Source organism: Ascaphus truei, chromosome 2, assembly GCF_040206685.1.
Source record: "Ascaphus truei isolate aAscTru1 chromosome 2, aAscTru1.hap1, whole genome shotgun sequence".
Lineage (NCBI taxonomy): Eukaryota > Metazoa > Chordata > Amphibia > Anura > Ascaphidae > Ascaphus > Ascaphus truei.
In genome coordinates, this window is record NC_134484.1 from 171,385,400 (window position 1) to 171,407,697 (window position 22,298).

Sequence of the window (22,298 nt, forward strand, 5' to 3'; positions counted from 1 at the left end):
CCCTACTAATCTAAGGTCTACCTCAATTTTAATAAATCCTGCATTGTCAATTTACAAGTTGAATTTATCAACCTGGCCGACTTGCACAGTAATGTTTCACCACTTGAACTATCGCATGATTTTAATGCAGTAATAACACAAATAATAACCGCAATAATTACTACAGTATCGGGTGGAATATGTTCCATTATGTTTTTACCAGCATGAAGGTCGATTCCTCCTGCAGGGATTAAGCTGGGTTCTGCTTTTATATTTTTTCCTATAGCACTTCTCACATCAGGAGGTTACCACTTCAATTTTTTATTTTCGCTATGCCTGGAAAGCTTTTAAAAATAAATACATACAATGCTGTATTCATAGCTCCAGGTCTAGAGGCTTTAAAACACAGTATACTTTTGAGCTGCAAAAAGAGCTGAGCAAGTAAACGCGCAGTGCTGTCTCCACGCTTGGAATGGCCGAGTACTTACAGCAGCTCTGAAATACTGTGGCCTCTGGCGATAAATAGTCACAGATTTAAAAAAAAAAAAGTTACAGTATTGTGGACCAACATTACTGTGGAGCCAAAACACACAGCCCTCCCCCCTGTAAACTCAGAACCCAAACCCACCACACCACATACATTGGTGTCAAAAATGAGTTCTGCTGAGTTTGTGACCTCATGTAATAGAACAAAAGAGAAAAAAGCCTCAGTGCTATAGCCAATATGCCAACTTTTATAGTTAAATACTTTTATCTGTTTTTCTTCATAAGTGAGGGTTATTTCGTTTTTGAAGTGAAACTTCTTTGTTGGCGCCTACAGTGTTTTCATGGGAAAAAATGTTTTGCCTTGTAACGAAAAACCGTAACAAAAGTGACGTCACACTACATAAACAGGCCTCCCGGAGGTTATAGCCAGCAAATGCGCACAAGAGGAGCTTGCAGGCCCCACCACGCATGCGCAGTACCGCCCTGGTCCACCTCCACATGCGCAGTAACAGGTATTACCTACTGCGCATGACCACAAGTACTCGCGCGCCCCCCCTCTTCCAGCCCTCATGCGCACTAACAGCCATCAGCCTCTGTGCATGGCTGCGGGCGTCTGCGCATGCACGCCACCTGAGAGAGGATGGACCGAGGGGGAGAAGGGGAGCCGCGAACACCTGGCAGGGAGAAATAGAAGACCCTGCAACAAGCCTGTGGTAGGAAGAAGGGAGAAACCGAGCCCCAGGGCTGAGAGAGCCGCGTCCCCCGAGATCCCAGTGCTGAGACACACACACACACACGACAAATTCACAGTTAGTATCAATATAGAAGTGCAAATAGCTAAAACAGGGGGTGGGGGTGCCGTGCACTGTGTTGTGTCACTGAAATCGTGTTTTGATTTTTAAATTAAAAACATCACCATCACAAATACAATGTGTGTGACAAACGACAAAAGATGTTTCACTTCAAATGTGCGTGCTCGGCACACACACACACCTTGTTTATGGCTAGGCTATATTATACATATAATTTTACCTGAACCGGGGGAGGGGCAAGTCAGCCGGAGCAAAAATCGAGCCCAGGCTCCACCGGGCAAACTGGGAAGTTTAAAATGGCAGTGGGATCAGGGCTCGTTCCAGCAACAAATAGAAAAGCTGGAACGTTATTTGGGAGATGACCCTACCGTGATATTTGTATTTATTTACATTCACAAGTGTGCTGCTTTAAATACATTATATTTTAAAATATATAGAGTAAAGCATTCTTGCTTCCGCTGATCACTCAACATGGGGGGAGGGGAAGGGATTAAGAGGAAAGGGGGCAAACCAGTGTGCTAGAGAACAAGAGGTCCTGCAGCGAGGCATGGAGTGTGAGGGAAGGCGCAGGATTCCTTTTATATTGGCAAATATGCCTATGAGGCTGCAACATCTTAAACTGTCCCCAAATCAACTCCCACGGGTGACCAACAATAAGAAAATATGAAATGGGGGGAAAAATGTAAATGAATAGACTTCTTGCTGCAATAAATATCACCGTCAATATATAAAACTCAACTCAAACATTTCTTTTCAGCTTCCAAACACGCTCTAGATTTTGCGATATAAACATAACATTTTTGCACAAATAAGTAAATCAGTCGTACTGTTCTGCAGTTCATGAGTTGCAGGTACAGCAGATGCTTCCCCGCCTGCGTCCCCGCTGGCGCTGACCGCGCTCATGCTTGAGAGCGTTGACGTCATCAGCTCTCCAAGCATGAGCGCCGAGTGTCCTGGCTATTTCTCAAGCGTGCGCGCGGGGGGGGGGGGGGGGCGTTGCAGACAAATTGAGCACGCTTCAAAGTTAAATAGTTTTGTTTACTCAAGCGCCAAGCACCGCGCGGTCAGCCCAGCGGGGCCACAGCCTTAAATTTGTAAGACAGTGGTAGGTGTGGTCTCAATCCTGCAATCCTGCCCAGAAACCATTTACATTTTAACAGAATTTGTGTGCCCCACTTCCTCACACTTCTGTTTGGCTGGGATTGCCCCTTTAACCATTTAACTGCCAGAGGGGCCAAGGCACCAGAATGCCACAGCATGTGATTGCTCCTTGTAAGTGCAAAACACAATCTCCCCTAGAAAATTAGCAAACAAAAACCATGACATAGCTACATCATGAGGCACCTGGCAGGACAAACCTCATGATGTGGTAGCTACATCTGGGGCACTCAACGGGTTAACTTCAGGAGTACAATAACAATATGCTCCCAGCACTCTAGCATGCCCACACATTACAGCATGCTGTAATCATGGTGCAGAGTAGCACGCTCTAGCATCCATTGAGCAAACTACAGCTCCATCTTGTGGCTAAACATTTGAGCACTAGTAAAATTGAAGGAATAATAAAATATAATGGGGTTTATTAAAAGGAGCATTCCAACAATTTATTTTTCATTGGTGGGAAGCAGGCGGTCTCCAGAGCTAAAAAGAGTTCCATTTCAACATCAGGGACCCGCTTCTACACCAAGATACTTCCTTATGCAGGTTTAAAGCTCCAACGTCACGCAGCTCAATAGGGAGCCACGACAGATGACGCAATGACTTCCTATTAGCTCCCATGCAGCAGGACATTAAAACCTAAATATTTTTCACCTGGGGGCGCTACCAGCAGCACCTACAGAGGCAAAACCACCCCCCCCCCCTGTGCAGAAGTTAATGTGGTTCTGCTCTGGAGACCCCTGCTTCATACATAGAAGGGGGGGGGGAGATTTAATTTAAAAAAATATATATATAAAGATCCTAGGTGAGGCACCTTTATTAATTTTTTTTTTTTAATTTTAAATGTGCAAAGTCACCCAAATTCCATGGTGTTCAAACATAGCTTATGAAGAAACAGCATCGAAATAGATTTAGGGTCTTATTTCAGCCCTTATTTTCAGGGCTCTTACAGATGTGCGCAGGAATATTTTTTTCCTTCTTGCCTTTTAAAAATGTATCGTTTATTGCACTTTTAAAAGCAGTACTGCTAAAAAGCAATTCAACTTTTTAAAAAGCTTTTCTCTGTATCAGAAAAAAAAAACTTATTAAAAAGGAATATAGTACAGGCATACCCTGCATTAACATACGCAATGGGACTGGAGCATGCATGTAAAGCGAAAATGTACTTAAAGTGAAGCACTACCTTTTTCCCACTTATCGATGCATGTACTGTACTGCAATCGTCCTATACGTGCATAACTGATGTAAATAACGCATTTGTAACAGGCTCTATAGTCTCCCCGCTTGCGCACAGCTTCGGTACAGGTAGGGAGCCGGTATTGCTGTTCGGGACGTGCTGACAGGCGCATGCGTGAGCTGCCGTTTGCCTATTGAGCGATATGTACTTACTCGCGAGTGTACTTAAAGTGAGTGTCCTTAAACCGGGGTATGCCTGTATGTCTTAAGCATCTTTGAAAGTCTTACAACTGGGCTACATCTGAAACAAAGACTACTGTACAGCTGTACACATTGGTATAATTTAATTCAAATAAAAGCATATTTGATAGCGCTAATAGATACGACCCCGAACCACACGACCAAAACTGACACGCGTACCTCTGAAAAGACGACAAGATTTACGATACAATATGGTGTGCTGAAAAGCAATTCATTGTATTTTGCAATTCCCCATGTATGTACAGTAAGTCCTCGTTTTACAACGCTTCGCTTTACGACGAATGGCTTATCCGACGCTGTCCAATGCATCCCTTTGGCCGGTTTTACGACGCCAAAATGGCTTATCCGACGCTCTTACGACGCTTTGCAAAGTTGCAACATTATGTCAATCAGAAAGCTGCAGTCAGGGAAATCATCCAGATCAGTCTGTGTGAAGGTTTTGTGGTATATTTATGCCTTTAAACATGTCTAACAGTTTTATTATACAGTTCTGGATTCAATAAATAGAATCTTTACATCATAATGTATGTGTGTACAGCATAATCTTATTGTTTGAGTAAAATATTTTGTGTATTTTAGCATTAAAAATGCCTTCAGGAACGGAACGTTTCATTTAAACAGTGTTCCTATGGGAAAACGGGTTTCGCTTTACAACGTTTCGCTATCCGACGCCATTTTGAGCAACGCATTGCGTCGGATAACCGAGGACTGCCTGAACATGAAAACATCTTATTGTATAACGCTCTGTTCAATGTTCATGGATGTGGTTTGTAATCCAATTACCCAATAAAAAATATTTTTTTTTAAAAAGCATATTTTCTATAATCACCAGGGTCTGTAGGTCACCTGCAGAGACTATACTTTTCACTCTACTCCTTTTGGCGAGTTTCAGAACATTCCTCATATCCGGAACATAGCTCTGGAAAACCAACCCTATTGACAGGAGCACGCAGAATCCCACGTGTTTCTACACTCTTGGACCAGACATCGTGAAAATGACATGGACTATGCAAAAGGATCACGCTAATCACCTTTAACCTTTACACGACAGGTGAGAAAAATGCTTTAAGTGTTGTCCTGTTCCAGATAATAGAATCCTACTGAAACAGCGTATGGATATTTTGACAAACTGAACCTATATATTATGGAGATGCGGATGAGGTAACAAAGTCTTCACAAATCCTTCTTTTAAAAAAAAAAAAAAAAAAAAAAAAGGAATTTTGAAAAAGCTGTTGTAGACTGTTTTTGACATCAGTCTATTTTTTTGGAACGTCACGTCATTAGGATTTGTATAGAATTCCAATTTTCATTTGTATACCGCAGTCTCTACAAAGTTCTCGTTGTAAATATGTAGACTTTTAAAATGGACTGCCGATTTCGCCCATGAAAATAATAATACATGCATGCGAAGTGCCAATAAAATGTAGACACCCGGAGAAAGGAAAAGATTTCTATGTTTCGTGACTTTTTCAGCAAGGTAACACTCATGATCTGCAAACATCTGTGATTCAATATGACATGCACTACTCACATCTCAGAGGTAAGTAAAGGGTGTTGTATCAATACCATCCAATCTCTCTTGTTGAAGATGTGTAACGAGAGAACAGGAACATCATTTAATACGGGTTAATTCAGCATTAAAGTTAGAGAATCCAAACATTAAAATTAAATCCGCCACGCAATGTCCTCACATGGCAGAACCCCGTGTGGTTTCCATTACTGGAACTTGTGTCACTTACCTGTTTTGTTGTTCGGCACATAGGGATAGCTACTGTAGATTGGCGTATCTTGTCTGCAAGGGCTTTATGATCCACCCAACACGTTTCTACCTGCACTCTGGCTTCCTCTGGTATACTAAATATATGTCAAGTCCCAACAGAAGATATAAATTATAGATCAGATATCCAACACTGTAATCTATACAGAAAACAAACTACTAGCCATATATTGTCGTTTTAGAGGTAAAACTTAAGTGCATTTTTGGCCAAACCGCACTAAGGGGCCTATGCAGAAAGGGCCGAAAAATTGCATTCGCCAGGGTTTCAATTCGCCAGGTTTTTGGCGTGTTAACCTCGTTGTATGCAGGGAGGGCCGAATCCCTGGCGAATGAATGCGCCACCACCATTTGAAATAATGGCTAGTAACCGGTGGTGAGACGGCTGCCTGGCGAGAAACTGTCGAGAAGCCGTCCCCTGGCGAGTTGTGTTTGCGGCAGAGAGAGATCCGCAACTCTCTCTCGGCGCAAACATCAGCACATTAAAAATGATTTAAAATACATTTTTACTGATAGTGTAGATGTGCAGGGGGTCTCCGGATCTGAACCGCATTGGTTTCAGGTCCGGGGACCCCCTGCTTCCCGAGATACAGGCCCCTTTATGGGGTGCCGGTATCCCTCTGCATTTAAAGGTCCCGATCACGTGACCGCGGAATGTAAAGAAAGCAGAGGGATACCGACACCCCATAAAGAGGCCTGTATCTCGGGAAGCAGGGGGTCCCCGGACCTAAAACCAAAGCGGTTCAGCTCCGGAGACCCTCTGCACATTTACAGTATAAATCAAACACACATATCAATACACAATCATTCCTTACCTTAGCGGCTATGTGCTACGGTAACGAAGCAACATTAATGTATTTTTAATAATATTGTACAGTGAGCAGGGGGTCTCTGAGCCACAAATCAATCCGGTTCAGCTCAGGGGGCCCCCTGCTCCCGCACAATATTATTAAAATACAGAAATGCTGCTTCATTACCATAGCGTTCCCACGCTAAGGCAATGAAGGGTTAAGGCAGAATAGCATGTTTATTGGGGACAATTGCCGCCAATAAACATTGCAATAAACAACATACACCCACGGTGTAGTTAAAATACATAAACAAGAATAAATACATTAAATACATATAGCACTTACCCCTTACCGGTTGCCACAATGAAGGCCATCCTCATCTTCCTCCTGCCCATGCCCCCTCCACTGCTGCAAAACAGACACAAGAATGAAAACATCCAAAGTAATGTCCCCTAACCCATTAATCACCATAGCGGTTATTAACCGCTACAGTCATTAAGGGGTTAACCCACCCTCACCCACCACTCGGGACGCCTACATACCCTCTCACAGTAACCCCCCACCCCGTGAGGCCTAACCACCCTCACCCACTACCCACAAGGGAGGCCCACCCACAAACATTAACTAGCATATTCAAATAAATTAAGTACTACTGACCATATCAATAAGAAGTCTCAGTCGCCAGCAACATCCTTGTCTTGCCCACAAAAAACATAGCCAATGCATTGCAATTACATTCAGATATCAATTAACCCCTTAAATACCATATCGGATAATAACCGCAAAGGTAATTAAGGGGTTAATCCACACTGGCCCGATACCCACCCTTCACCCATGAATTTGTACATTGGCTTCATCGTGTGTGTGTATGTGTATGTGTATGTATATATATATACACATATATACACACACATATATACACACACATGATGAACCAATATACAAATAAATGTAGAAGGGTTATCAAAAACATGCTGTACTCAAAATAACAGTTCTCCATAAATACACACTACAATACAATTAAGTTCCTTTCATAATCCTAACTGATATTACAATCAAAAAGATCAAATGCCAATCAAAAACCTCAAATCACAATCAACACATTGTATGCATCATATATACAATGTAAATGCAATCTATGCACCATATACATTCTGCAAATGAATGTTAACAATAACATTGCAAGCAAAATACAGATAACTCCAAACAAATTTACTATTGTAACCAATCCGGTAAACATAAGTCAATTACCATTCATTAATGACATCCCTAAACAATTTACATTCCATCCCTAAACAATTTACATTCCATCCCTAACAATGAAACAATTAACTAATTCAAACCTGCAACTGAACAATGTAGCCTGTGAAAATATATAAGTACCAACAAGCATAAAAAAATTGACAACCAAGGCTAACCCTGACCTCTAATACAACATACAATAGCAACGATTACAGCTATCTAATTTTAAAAGACTTTAAACACACATTTAAGCATAGATGCATAGTCAACATAATTAAAAACACATCAAAACAAGCTTTTGAAACACTATCATTTCTTACCCTGTATGTATATATCTCTCTAGACATACATACATACATACATACAGTGGCAAGAAATGATATACCACAGATAATTAAATAAACATGTAAAAAAAAGAATTGAAAAAAATTAACAAGTTCAATTAAATACATTTCTTTAGTTCACTTACCATTACTTGCCCCCACCGACTCCCGTTGAACTGCTTACTCACGATCAAAACCACCAGGCACAGGAACCCATAAAATAACAAACCATAAAAAAAGAAACATTAAACTAAAAATCCAAATCAATCCACGGGTCTTCTAATTTTAATCCATCTTCATCTATATTCTTCTATCTTCTTCCGGGGTCTTCTTCCCGTCTTCGGCCATGCCCTGGCCTTCTTCTTCTGTAGGAGGTCCTTCCTCCTCGGCGGCTGGCTTCAAAATGAGACGACATAGGCTTTTAAAGGCCTATGACGTCACATTTTCGTCATATGGTTCCCACGGCCCTGATTGGGACGTGAAAACCATGTGCTTTGGCCGATAAAAAAAAATGATGACGTCACTTAAAGGCAATGAAAGCACAGCCAATCAGAATGGCTTTGCTTCAATTGCCTTTAAGATGACGTCATTAAAAGAAACATGGCCGTCCACACATGGAACGGTAGCCAATCAGAGCATGGGAAGTCTATCCCTACTCTGATTGGCTCTAGTACCATGTGACAGGCTTTCAATGACGTCACATTCTTTCTCCCCCAAGCCTCTGTCACATGGTATACTAGAGCCAATCAGAGTAGGGATGGAGTTCCCACGCTCTGATTGGCTACCGTACCATGTGTGGACGGCCATGTTTCTTTTAATGATGTCATCTTAAAGGCAATTGAAGCAAAGCCATTCTGATTGGCTGTGCTTTCATTGCCTTTAAGTGACATCATCATTTTTTTTTATCGGCCAAAACACATGGTTTTCACGGCCCAATCAGGGCCGTGGGAACCATATGACGAAAATGTGACGTCATAGGCCTTTAAAAGCCTATGTCGTCTCATTTTGAAGCCAGCCGCCGAGGAGGAAGGACCTCCTACAGAAGAAGAAGGCCAGGGCATGGCCGAAGACGGGAAGAAGACCCCGGAAGAAGATAGAAGAATATAGATGAAGATGGATTAAAATTAGAAGACCCGTGGATTGATTTGGATTTTTAGTTTAATGTTTCTTTTTTTATGGTTTGTTATTTTATGGGTTCCTGTGCCTGGTGGTTTTGATCGTGAGTAAGCAGTTCAACGGGAGTCGGTGGGGGCAAGTAATGGTAAGTGAACTAAAGAAATGTATTTAATTGAACTTGTTAATTTTTTTTAAATTCTTTTCTTTACATGTTTAATTATCTGTGGTATATCATTTCTTGCCACTGTATGTATGTATGTATGTATGTCTAGAGAGATATATACATACAGGGTAAGAAATGATAGTGTTTTAAAAGCTTGATTTGATGTGTTTTTAATTATTTTGACTATGCATCTATGCTTAAATGTGTGTTTAAAGTCTTTTAAAATTAGATAGATGTAATCGTTGCTATTGTATGTTGTATTAGAGGTCAGGGTTAGCCTTGGTTGTAAATTTTTTATGCTTGTTGGTACTTCTATATTTTCACAGGCTACATTGCTCAGTTGCAGGTTTGAATTAGTTAATTGTTTCATTGTTAGGGATGGAATGTAAATTGTTTAGGGATGGAATGTAAATTGTTTAGGGATGGAATGTAAATTGTTTAGGGATGTCATTAATGAATGGTAATTGATTTATGTTTACCGGATTGGTTACAATAGTATATTTGTTTGGAGTTATCTGTATTTTGCTTGCAATGTTATTGTTAACATTCATTTGCAGAATGTATATGGTGCATTGATTGCATTTACATTGTATATATGATGCATACAATGTGTTGATTGTGGTTTGAGATTTTTGATTGGAATTTGATCTTTTTGATTGTAATATCAGTTAGGATTATGAAAGGGACTTAATTGTATTGTAGTGTGTATTTATGGAGAACTGTTATTTTGAGTACAGCATGTTTTTGATAACCCTTCTACATTTATTTGTATATTGGTTCATCATGTGTGTGTATATATGTGTATGTGTATGTGTGTGTATATATATGCATGATGAAGCCAATGTACAAATTCATGGGTGAAGGGTGGGTATCGGGCCAGTGTGGATTAACCCCCTAATTACCTTTGCGGTTATTATCCGATATGGTATTTAAGGGGTTAATTGATATCTGAATGTAATTGCACTGTATTGGCTTTGTATTGGCTATGTTTTTTGTGGGCAAGACAAGGATGTTGCTGGCGACTGAGACTTCTTATTGATAAGGTCAGTAGTACTTAATTTATTTGAATATGCTAGTTAATATTTTTAATAATGGGCAAATAATCTATTATCCCTATCTGGATAATAGTTATTTTGCACATTATTGTACTGTATGTGTTGGGGGGGGGGGTGTTCCCCAACGGTATGTGGGTGGGCCTCCCTTGTGGGTAGTGGGTGAGGGTGGTTAGGCCTCACGGGGTGGGGGGTTACTGTGGGAGGGTATGTAGGCATCCCAAGTGGTGGGCGAGGGTGGGTTAACCCCTTAATGACTGTAGCGGTTAATAACCGCTATGGTGATTAAGGGGTTAGGGGACATTACTTTGGATGTTTTCATTCTTGTGTCTGTTTTACAGCAGCGGAGGGGGCATGGGCAGGATGAAGATGAGGATGGCCTTCATCGTGGCAACCGGTAATGGGTAAGTGCTATATGTATTTAATGTATTTATTGCTGTTTATGTATTTAAAATGGGCACATTCACTATTATCCCTTTGTGGATAATAGTAATTGTGGCCATAACTATACTGTATGTGTTAGGGGGGGGGGTATTTCTTTAAAAGTATGTATGTGTTTATTCATTAATTTGGGGGGGGGGGGCACATAATTGGTACTGCAGGCCTGCGGGTAACACCCGAGGGCCCCTGCCAGTCTATAGTATCATTGATGTGCATATATGTGTATGTTAGGGGTTATAGGGGTTGTTGATATATATATATATATATATATATATATATATATATATATATATATATATTCATTTATTTATTTAGTGTGGGGCTGCTGTGTGTGATTATTCTTCATTGTCGGTAGCAGGTGTGGGTGAAGGGGGTATTAGCCCCAACGGTGGTTTGTTTAGGGCTTGCGGGTGGGTAGCGGGAGGGGTTAACCCCTTCATCACCATAGCGGTATTAACTGCTACGGTCGTGAAGGGGTTAAGTGCACCTGCAAACACCCCCCCCCCCCCCCGCAAGCCCTTAACTCACACCCAGGGCCAAATACCCCCTTCACCCACACCCGCTACCCACAATAAAGCTGGCACGGTGGGTTAACCCCTTCATTGCCTTAGCGGTTACCCGCTAAGGTAATGAAGTGGCCTGTACATGCATTTTTCCTACCTCGGATGCATGCCATGGGGCCTCCGGTGCTGGTATTAATGGAATCACCTCTGGAGCCCGCCGGCATCAATCCGAGCCAGTTAAAGGGCCTGATTTTTTTTTAATGTCCCCTATCGCCGCTCAGCTCCAGCTTCTTGCCAACTTTTTTTGGTGGAGCTATTTGGAGAACATCTCTCCATTTTATTGGCGCGATCAGCAGAGAGATGCTGATCGGGGCTACCTGCATACGGCAGGTTTTAAAACTGGCGAGATATTGCTTCGCCACCCGCGCGACGAGTTTTTAAAACAAAAAAAAAAAACTGGCGGCTTTTCCTTATCTCGCCAGTTTCTCGCCATTAACTAATTTGCTATAGGCATATTTGGCGAAAACCTGGCGAGATTGCGCTTCTCGCTGCTCTCTGCATAGGCCCCTAAATGCACTTCCTGACTTGGAATTTCTATTGAAAAAAATCATTAAAAAAAAGGACACCTATATTCCAGAACATATAGCAAAATACCTTGCTCTTGAAATATAGAAGTTTTCCTGTCAAAAACACCATTTAAATTGCTTTTTCCTCAGTACTCAAAGAATGTAGTTAATGACATTTACCTCTACAACGACGATATACAGTAGGTATATAATACATTCATTAATCAAATAAATATATAAATATATATATATATATATATCACTAAGGTTAAAACTGTCTTCTGTCTTCTGGAATTGATAAGGTTAAACAGAATACGCTGGCCTTGCTATTTTCACGGGAGGCTATCGTAAATAGCTTCAGACCAACTGTTTCATGCCTGTCAAAATATTGTTAAAACAAGACTACAGAGGATAGGGCTGCCTTATAAGTCACCATTGTATATGTCTCTTGCTCAGCAGTTAAATGTTTTAAGCTCTACAGAAAAGGCATTATGTGAAGGATACATGTAAATTTAGATGTGTACCCATATTTGTAACAGATGACAACTGTATTTTTGTCCCTGCCTTGTGTATATAAACCTGCTTGTGAACCATTAACATTTAGTTGTAAGAACCCAGCCAAGGCGCCTCCCTGAATTCTTACAGCTCCGAGCTCGTATGCTATACTAATTGAAATAATTATATATCTGTTGCGTTTCAGTAGCTTCCGGGAGAAAAGGTTTTGCTTGCCCTAGAAGGACCTGATCTGTAGAGATCTAACAATCACTCCATAGCATCTCCCACTCTCAGGGGAACTTGCCTGCTTACAGTGTGATTGTGACAAATCTATTACAGAGTGCTTTTCCTGGTAATGTACAGGTTAATAAAAGCTTCAATCAGACTTAGAACTTTGCAACTAATTTTGACAGATTTACTATAAATCATTCTTCCTGGTAATGCACAGGTTATTAAGAATCTATATTAGTGTTAGGGACCCTTGAGATGTGGTCTGCCGTGCAGTTGGCTCAGGGGCTTACAACAATTTGGCCAAAATGTTAAACTAAAAGACCATTTTATTTAATAGTTATCTATACATGTATATTTAGGCACTGTACCGTGTATAAGTTTTACTGGATGTGCACTGAGCTTTGTCTGTGTTTTATGTCATGTCTCTGGTTTTAAATATATATTGCCATGCTCAGTAGCACTGCTCTGTGAAACTTATATGCTTATAAAGTCCCATAAGGACGAAACGCGTCAGAGGATCCTCCTCGTGTGGTTTTACCTTGGCTTGTATGCCTGAATAAAGTTATTTTTGCTGCACCCTGCCTCCAGCCTTGTTTCACAGCAGTGCTCGTCCGATTCCTCTTCTACTATGCTTATATATATATTTTGGGGGTTCAATATGAGCTGGTGTGTGTGTGTGTGTGTGTGTGTGTGTGTATACACATATACATACATATATATATATATACATATACACACACACACACACACACACTAAAGAGAGGGGTTGTTAAAAATGCCAATTGCATGTAAAGGCTCAAACTACATTATGTTATTATATAGGGAAGGCATTTTTGTTTTCATAGACCTAAATGTACAATATGTTACAAGATAGATTTTAGTCATTTATCGATTGAAATGCTGAAATGTTATTCAAAGATTCAAATACACACACACTTATCATATTAAAGTATAAAAACAACTATAAAATAGGTACATTTGTTCCAACAAAAAGGGACCATAATATATATATATATAAAAAAAAAAAAAAAATATATATATATATATATATATATATATATATATATATATATATAAAAGAATCCCATCAAAAGCACTCTAGCTTTTATATATATATATATATATATATATAAATAATTTTATTTATTTTTTTATTATTTTTTTTTAATGTGAAAACAAGACTATAGATATATGTATATAGAGGTAAATGTCTTAATAAAACAAAAACCATTTGAAAAACAAAGAGACCTGTAGCAGTTGGTATAATAATCCCATTCACATACAGGCATACCCCGCATTAACGTACGCAATGGGACCGAAGCATGTATGTAAAGTGAAAATGTACTTAAAGTGAAGCACTACCTTTTTTCCACTTATCGACGCATGTACTGTAATGCAATCGTCATATACGTGCATAACTTATGTAAATAACGCATATGTAACATGCTCTATAGTCTCCCCGGTTGCACACAGCTTCGGTACAGGTAGGGAGCCGGTATTGCTGTTCAGGACGTGCTGAAAGGCGCATGCGCGAGCTGCCGTTTGCCTATTGAGCGATATGTCCTTACTCGCGAGTTTACTTAAAGTGACTGTCCTTAAACCGGGGTATGCCTGTATATGGTTCAAATTTGATCAGTAACAGTAAGTAATAAAATAGAAAGGCCTTTATTTTCCATAAATGTAAGGCTAATCTTATTCCTAAAATTTAATAAAGGTCACTGTGACCAAAAGACAATAATCAGGAGGTCCCGACGAAGCATTGATTGCGAAACCGGTAGGGGTCACGAGAGGCAGCTTTGCGCAGTCTCCCTTTGGCTGGAACGAGACCCCTAGGAAGTGGTTGTACAGAGGTTATCTTGCCGTGTGTTCGGACAGTATTGCGTCCACACTGAGCTTCCGTTGCCACTTCTTGCGGTTAGTTTCGTTCCCCTCAATTGGGTTTGTTCCTTCTAGGAGTAATTAGACATCCTCTGTGGATATATTTTTAACTCATCTTGTTGTTTACTTCACTGAAGTTTAGGGTGTGATTTACCATACATAGTATTTGCTTCATATGTGTATTTTTATGTGTTTTTGTTTTGTACATTTTATTTATTGATTATTGTCTTTTGGTCACAGTGACCTTTATTAAATTTTGTGATACACTTTTTACTAATCTGTGGTTTGCTTGTGTGTGTTTGTTTTGTCTTTTGAAAAACTCCCTCGGGAGTTTTTCTTTCATAGGAGTATCTTGAGGAGTGGCTCCTACACGCACAGCTGCAAGCTGATTATCTTTTAAAGAGGACAGCGCAAGCTCAAGAATCCTAATTGTGACTTTCTAATCTTATTCCTAGCTGCATGCCTCAAATGGAGGAGCGCGGGTTCTATGCATTTGTTTTTTTTTTTATGAAATAGGATGATGAATAAATTCAAGATATAAGAGACGCTAAAATCAATGTCTACATTTAAACCTGGTGGGTTTTCTTAAAAGTCATCTTAAAAGCATCTTAAAAGTACAAAATGTTTCCTTCTGAGAAAGATCTCTTTCATTCACCTCCTCTCTAATGGGCATAAATCTAATAGATTCCTACAAATTTTAATCGGAGTTGTGGAATAGTTTTGGAATACGGATCACATTTGAACCCTACAGATATAGCCAGACTCACTGTTGTCGGTGCCACATTAGCGTGCGGCTACCGGATCACACCATAGCTGCCCCGGATCACAGCCCCAAAAACGGTAAGCAGCCCGGGAGAAATCAACTCTGCGAGATCCCTGCTTCTGAATGGGACGGAAACAAAAAGAAAACAGCGCACAACGCCAAATAGTGAAGTAAGTAATAGAATGTATTACAATGTTAAAGGGGTAATAAATCTGCATACATCAGATAAAAATAACATGTGCATTTAGTGCATAACACACTGGTTACCACTCTGTAGCTGTAAAACAGGACGGTCTGGCACTCAGCTGTCTCTGCAGGAGCCTCTATGATGGTTCTGGGGCATGGGATCCTTCATGCACTCCTCACACAGCAGGACACTGCTCACAAGGGGATTCCTTTCAAGCAGCTTGGTAATACTGCAGATTCAGACACTTAGTGGGACCGCTCCTCAACCGGCGATATACTGTACTGCCTCCAGGGGAATTCCCCTACAGTCCCCCGTCTCTCCTGTGTAGATTTGCTGCTTTTCCCAGCTGCTATGATCTTAGGACAGTCCAGAGCTGTTGGAATTGCTCTGCAAACACTTCCGCAACTGCAGGGGCTTACACAGCGTGCCACGATGCCGCTCCGTCACGTGGTATAGCGGAGTGACGTCACAGTTCTTCTTGCGGAAGTGTTTGCAGAGCAATTCCAACAGCTCTGGACTGCCCTAAGATCATAGCAGCTGGGAAAAGCAGCAAATCTACACAGGAGAGACGGGGGACTGTAGGGGAATTCCCCTGGAGGCAGTACAGTATATCGCCGGTTGAGGAGCGGTCCCACTAAGTGTCTGAATCTGCAGTATTACCAGGCTGCTTGAAAGGAATCCCCTTGTGAGCAGCGTCCTGCTGTGTGAGGAGTGCATGAAGGATCCCATGCCCCAGAACCATCATAGAGGCTCCTGCAGAGACAGCTGAGTGCCAGACTGTCCTGTTTTACAGCTACAGAGTGGTAACCAGTGTGTTATGCACTAAATGCACATGTTATTTCTATCTGATGTACGCAGATTTATTACCCCTTTAACATTGTAATACATTCTATTACTTACTTCACTATTTGGCGTTGTGCGCTGTTTTCTTTTTGTTTCCATTTCTTAGAGTGTGTGGGGTGCTGAGCCACCCCTAATGTTTATAGCAGCAGACGCCCTTATCAACCACACGGTTATGTTATAATTTAATTATTTAATCACATTCACTGTGGTATTGTGGTTTACTTTATTTATATATGGTTTAGTCACTGCACTGTATTCAATTATAAGGAGATAGATAGTAGCGCACAGTTTATTTCTGTTTTTCTGAATGGGACCCCTGCACCGTTAATCCTCCCGGGCCATAAAGAAACTAACCTTTTAGAAGAGCTGTGCAGCAGTCCCCATCTCCGTGTGCCGTCCCCAGCAGCTCTGAAGCGGTCTCTGGTCTGTCCCAACCCCATGGATGTCGTAGGTGCCCGAATATGGGTCTCTACAACCAGAGGGGGGGGGGGAGAACACTAGATGACCAGGATTTAAATGTCCTGTCCAGGCCCTTTGATGATGTAGTTGACGGAACACGGTCCTATAGTATTCCCCTCGTGATGTAGACGCGTATCTGCGCATCTACGTCACCCAGGAGATTGAAACAGACCAGAGACCGCTTCATACCTTCAGAGCTGCTGGAAATGGAGATGGAGGCGACTGCGCAGCTCTTCTAAAAAGGTTAGTATCGGTTTCTTGATGATCCATCAAGTGAAGGATAAACTCTGCGGGTCCCATTCAGAAACAGGGACCACTGCATCGTTAATTCACACGGGCTGCAAATTTTACGGCACCGTAGACAGGAAGTCCGGCTACATCTGTATATGAGAATGGTATTGTTATGCTTACTGCTACTACTGGTCTTCTTTCTCCATATTTTAAGAAATGTTTTAAGACATTTTCCACATTTACATATATATCAGTATTCTTGTTTTCACATTTATATTTATTTTCTAATGATATATTTATTTTTTTTGGTCGCTTCTTGCTAGAACAAAGTTACCTTTTTCATATTTGTATTTATGCTTTGACAGGAGAAAACTTTTTTCATATATTATTCTGTAGGGCAAGTGTGAATGAATTTGGATCTTGGAATAACATTTCAGAATTTGAATATAGATTGTAGTAATTTATCTTGTAACATATTATACATTAGGTCTATGAAAATGAAAACTCCATCACATCCTGTTATTTGATAAGCTTTTATATGCAGTTGTCATTTTTAACACTCTCTCTAAAGCACTGATGTCATATATAAAGAATCAAATGTATAAAATAATGTATTGTAAAACTATATATGGATAGCATTTGATTTTCGGTATGTTTTACAGCATTGAATATCTCATATCTAATTAATATCTTCCATCTAGTCAACAATTGGTTAACCCTGACGTAATGTGTCATGTGGGAGGGTGGGCATTTAAGGGAAGTTGAGACTGGACCTATTTGGAGAGTACAGGTGAAACACGTTGGTTGGGTGGATTGCCAAGCCTCTGCAGACAAGATAGACCTATCCAGCTGCCCCTCGGTGACAAAAGACGAACCCGGAAGGGATGCAAATTCAGGTACCGGACATGGTGTCACAGAGTGAGGAGTTTGTGTGGTGGTAACTACTGCGTTCTGGAGCGCAATTTTAATTTTTGAGAGTGGATACAGTTTGGATTGTTATTTGAATGCTGAATTGAACAGTATTACACTATGCTCCTGTTCTCTCGTTGCACATCTTCAACGAAAAAGAGCGTGTATGAAATTGATACAAAGCCCATTAGTTACCTCTGAGATGTGAGTGCATTTCATATTGAATTACACAAGCTCAAAAATAATTTAAGATACCTGCACTAATATATAACTCTATATACATTTCTCACTCTTATTTCATCCTCCCTGTTTGCGAGACAACTTTGGAGTGGTCTGCTGTTTGAGACCTACAGGATGGTCTGGAAGGAGCAGCGCTGATACGAGGGAGACATTAGAATTTGACTCATCCACATAATACATTAAGTGCTTTACTAATACTGTATATTATATATTAAGGGGTAGGGGATTAAGGTTTATTTCAAACTACAAATAGAACAATTTTTCATGTTCTTTACTGGTTTTCATAGGTTGCACCCTTTTTTCTCACTTAGGGTAACTCATGAACCAACACAAAAATAGGTGAAAACACTGCACAATTAGAGTTAGAGAGAAAGAATCAGAACCTTGCTGATTATAGCACACTTGGGAATAGTGCTTCAGCACAATTTTGCGGGGTAAGTACTGCTTTAAGGCTTATTGAAATGTTTAGAAAAGCTGCTAAGCAACAGTGGCATTGAGGATTTCTTTACAAACCTAACACCAGCAAAAATAACATTTGTAAAAAATAATTACCGGTAGTTTCTCCCGTTTAAAAAGACCACACCCTCTGTTCTCATAGCACAAAACAGTGAAGATTATGTAAAGACACCCCTGCTAAAATCACTTTATTCTTCTGTATTTAGGCACATTATAATTTTTAAAGAAAACCTTGCTGAATAATTTCAAACAGTTTCAGCAAGTGTGCAGTAATCTCCTGGTGCCCTCTTGTGGAACAATGAAAGATTTCGGACCATTTTACTACACTGTACATTAATCAATTCTGCGTTAACCACCATTGATTTGCATGGCAGTGAACAACGGCTGGGAATGTTCCCCGGGAGTGCTCAACTCCAGTCAAGCCCCCTCAACAGGTCAGGTTTTCAGGATATCCCTGCTTCAGCACAGGTAGCACAATAAGTCCCTGCTTCAGCACAGGTGGCTCAGTCTTTGATTCTGAGCAATCTTTGCTGAAGCTGGGATACCCTGAAAATCTGACCTGTTGGGGGGTTCCTTGAGGACTAGAGTTCAGCACCCCTGCCATATCTCGGGCAAAATAAAGCCGTACTGTAAAACAGAATTAAAAAAGGTGAATTTACTCTGTCTCCAGTTCGAAAAAAGCGTTCTAGGACAAACACGTAAAACATCACATTTTGAAGTGCAGACATTATTACCATTTGAAGAGTTCTAAAAAGTTACAATAAACCAACACCTTGGAAAAGAGCCACATTTCTATAAAACATTAACGTGCAAAAAGGAACTCAAGTTGTTTTTCCTTTGTTTTTTTTAATTACTGCATATCCCAGTCTGACGGAGCACTGGGCATTGCCAATTTACGGGTGGATTTTCGCCGTTTCCGAAGTGGCCGGGCACAGTGCGATCAGCCGTTTCTGACGTCATACAATCAGCCCCATGGATGTTACACGATTCTGTAAGCACTTTAAACTTCACAGTCGGCTCCTGGCGCGCCGCACGTTACCTTAATACTAATATCACGGTCAGAAAGGCTCTTACAAAAAAGCACATGTGTCCTGTTAATGAAATCCACATAGGAGATCTTTAAAAGCTGTAATAAGCTACCTTGGATGGGGTTGCTCACTGTGAGGAACTGTCAATAAATGTCAAACGGGGAAACATATCCCAGAGGTTGCCAAGTATTGCAAAACCAGATGGAGCACGCCGCGCTCCAAAACTTGGTAACCACAATGACCTATGGCATGGGTGTGATATTACATTTCCTGTTGAGGAACCCACCCCCGAAATGCACTTCAAATTCATTTTAAATGGGACTGCAGTGTCGCCCGTACCTGATGCACCGGGAAAAGGAAACCACCCTCTCCTATAATTATAGCGGTGGGTCGTCACTGCCTCTTCTTTGTGCTCCCTTGCTCCTCTAAAGAAACAGTAGTGAACCACAAAAGGGATCCAGTGTGATGACAGTCTCCCTTTGATTACTGTTGATTGTTGGGGAGCTCTGCCCCAGATGGGCCTGCTAACCAGATACAGGTCCAACTGCAAGTCTTGGTCAAGGAAGCAAAAATACCTACTAAATAATCTACGGGGAAACCATGTTTATTTGCAACAGTCAGTTTTATAAAATGGTAAAAGTTGACAGTATTCGGTACTTATCTTATTTAGTCAGTGCTGGTTTAGAAAAACAAATGAAAACGGCGATTATGCAATGATTTACATCACACTTGGTAACACCACAAGCAAAACAATCGTACGAAGGCCAAAAAGGACAAGGAGAAACAGAAAAAAGGCACAACCGCATGCAAAGTGGACGAAGACTGTACATACCCAGAAAGAACTTCTTGGGATGAGTTTTGAGTTCTTCATCCTTACTATCTGAGGCTATAAAAACATTAACAAAAAAAAGACAAAGACAAAAAACAGATAGGATTGATACAATGTAGGAGTATTTTATGTTGTTTTCCTAATAATATTTTGATTACTTCATTTCTCAGAGGCCACACGTACAAAATATCAGTTGACACATTCTGCCTTACAAACCACCGAAGTTTACATTCATAGCAGGGTAGCTGCTTCATCCGTTACAAAGGGATCAGATCCAGAAACACCTCTTGCAGAACATACTGTAATTATTACTGGCAATTAGCATGGTTTGAGGAGACGACAGCCATTGCAAAAACTGACCTCAGCAGCTTTGTATGAGGATATTAGAGATTTCAATCAAGGCAATGCAGTTGATGTAAAGAAAAATCCAAAAGACGCTAAAAATGTACAAAAATTACCAATATTACCGATAATAAAAATTACCGATAATAAAAATTACCAATAGTAGTGATTGTTCAAGATTTAAAAAAAAGCCTAAATCGTCCAAATCAGGATGGGTGCTTCTACAAGAGTCTTCTCAAACTCATGTATTAGAAGAAAAACTGTAGAAATTAGACGAGCACAAACAAACACCCCTCTATGGTGCAGATTATTTTATCCATACGAAAAAACAGAAAACTTGGGAATGATCCCCACTCACATTCTTGGGTGCTGCATTCAGCACCTGGACTCAGCGTTTGTTAGTTTTAGGCGTTGGGTTTCTCTGTAGTGCTTCTCCTGGCAGCTCCTGTATATCACCTCACTCCTTTGCTGCTGGTACGCCGGGTCGTGCGCACGCGTCCTGGTACTTCCGGGTCACACTTCGGTTCTCCAGTTCAGTGGGAGGACTCCAGGGGATTTCAGGAGGCTGTAACAGACACCCTACACAGCGCTGACCCTGCGCCTGTCCTCAATCTTTTTTCTGGTAAAGAATATGGAATATGAATGATGTATTTCTTCTGGAAACTGGAGAGATTAATGTGTTCTTTTTGGTATATGTTTTTTTTACTTTTTGGATATATGTATTGTACTTCTTTTGATACTTTTGCGGATATAGGACATATGTCTTATGGCAATGTATATGAACTTTCTTGTGGAGAAATCAAATGACTGCTATAAAAGGATACCTCTAAGTTAAGAGGGGAACTGCACCCATCCCCGAGGAAGAAAGGAGTCCATTCGAAATGCGTAGGGCTATCTGTGGACAGGCATAGGGTCAGCGCTGTGTATGGAGTCTGTTACAGCCTTCTGAAATCCTCTGCAGTCCCTCCCACTGCACTGGAGAACAACTGAAGCGTAACCCGGAAGTACCAGGACACGCGAGCACGACCCGGCGTACCGGCAGCAAAGGAGTGAGGGGATATACAGGAGCTGCCAGGAGAAGCACTACAGAGAAACGCAACGCCTAAAACTAGCAAAACGCTGAGTCCAGGTGCTGAATGCAGCACCCAAGAATGTGAGTGGGAATCATTCCCAAGTTTTATGTTTTTTTCTTATTAACATAATCTGCACCATAGAGGGGTGTTTGTTTGTGCTCGTCTCATTTCTACAGTTTTTCTTCTAATACAGTTGATGTGATGTACAGAATTTATGCTGTGAAAAGGGACTGGATACAGTGCCATAAAGGAGGATGCTCCTCATGGATGACATTTTCCCTGGACAGAGGAAGGTTAAATGATAGCCAGCAAATATTCAGATTGGAACAGTATTGCAAATGAAGTATCGAGTATTTCTGCCGGACAGACCGTAATATTGTACATTACTTGAGGATCAGCACCGGGAACGCTATAGATTGTTTTTAAACTGTTCATGAATAATTTAGAGATGATAATAGAATGGAAGCGTCCACTTAGCGCAAGGGTGCCTG

The 22,298-nt window shown here is 40.8% G+C and overlaps 1 protein-coding gene across 4 annotated transcripts in view; it reads right to left on the reverse strand.

Annotated features, from left to right (window-relative positions):
- SLC66A2 (solute carrier family 66 member 2) overlaps positions 1-22,298 on the reverse strand; it is a 136,538-nt gene that overhangs the window by 67,942 nt on the left and 46,298 nt on the right. For 3 of the 4 annotated variants that reach the window (XR_012799096.1, XM_075585534.1, XM_075585535.1), the window contains one exon: positions 20,396-20,449. The exons of the other annotated variant lie outside the window; for it this stretch is intronic. Coding sequence is in view for 2 of the 3 variants with exons in the window: in XM_075585534.1 (XP_075441649.1) it covers positions 20,396-20,449 (54 nt within the window). In the remaining variant the exon portion in view is untranslated. The remainder of the gene's footprint in view (positions 1-20,395; positions 20,450-22,298) is intronic. 4 annotated transcript variants of the gene reach the window in all.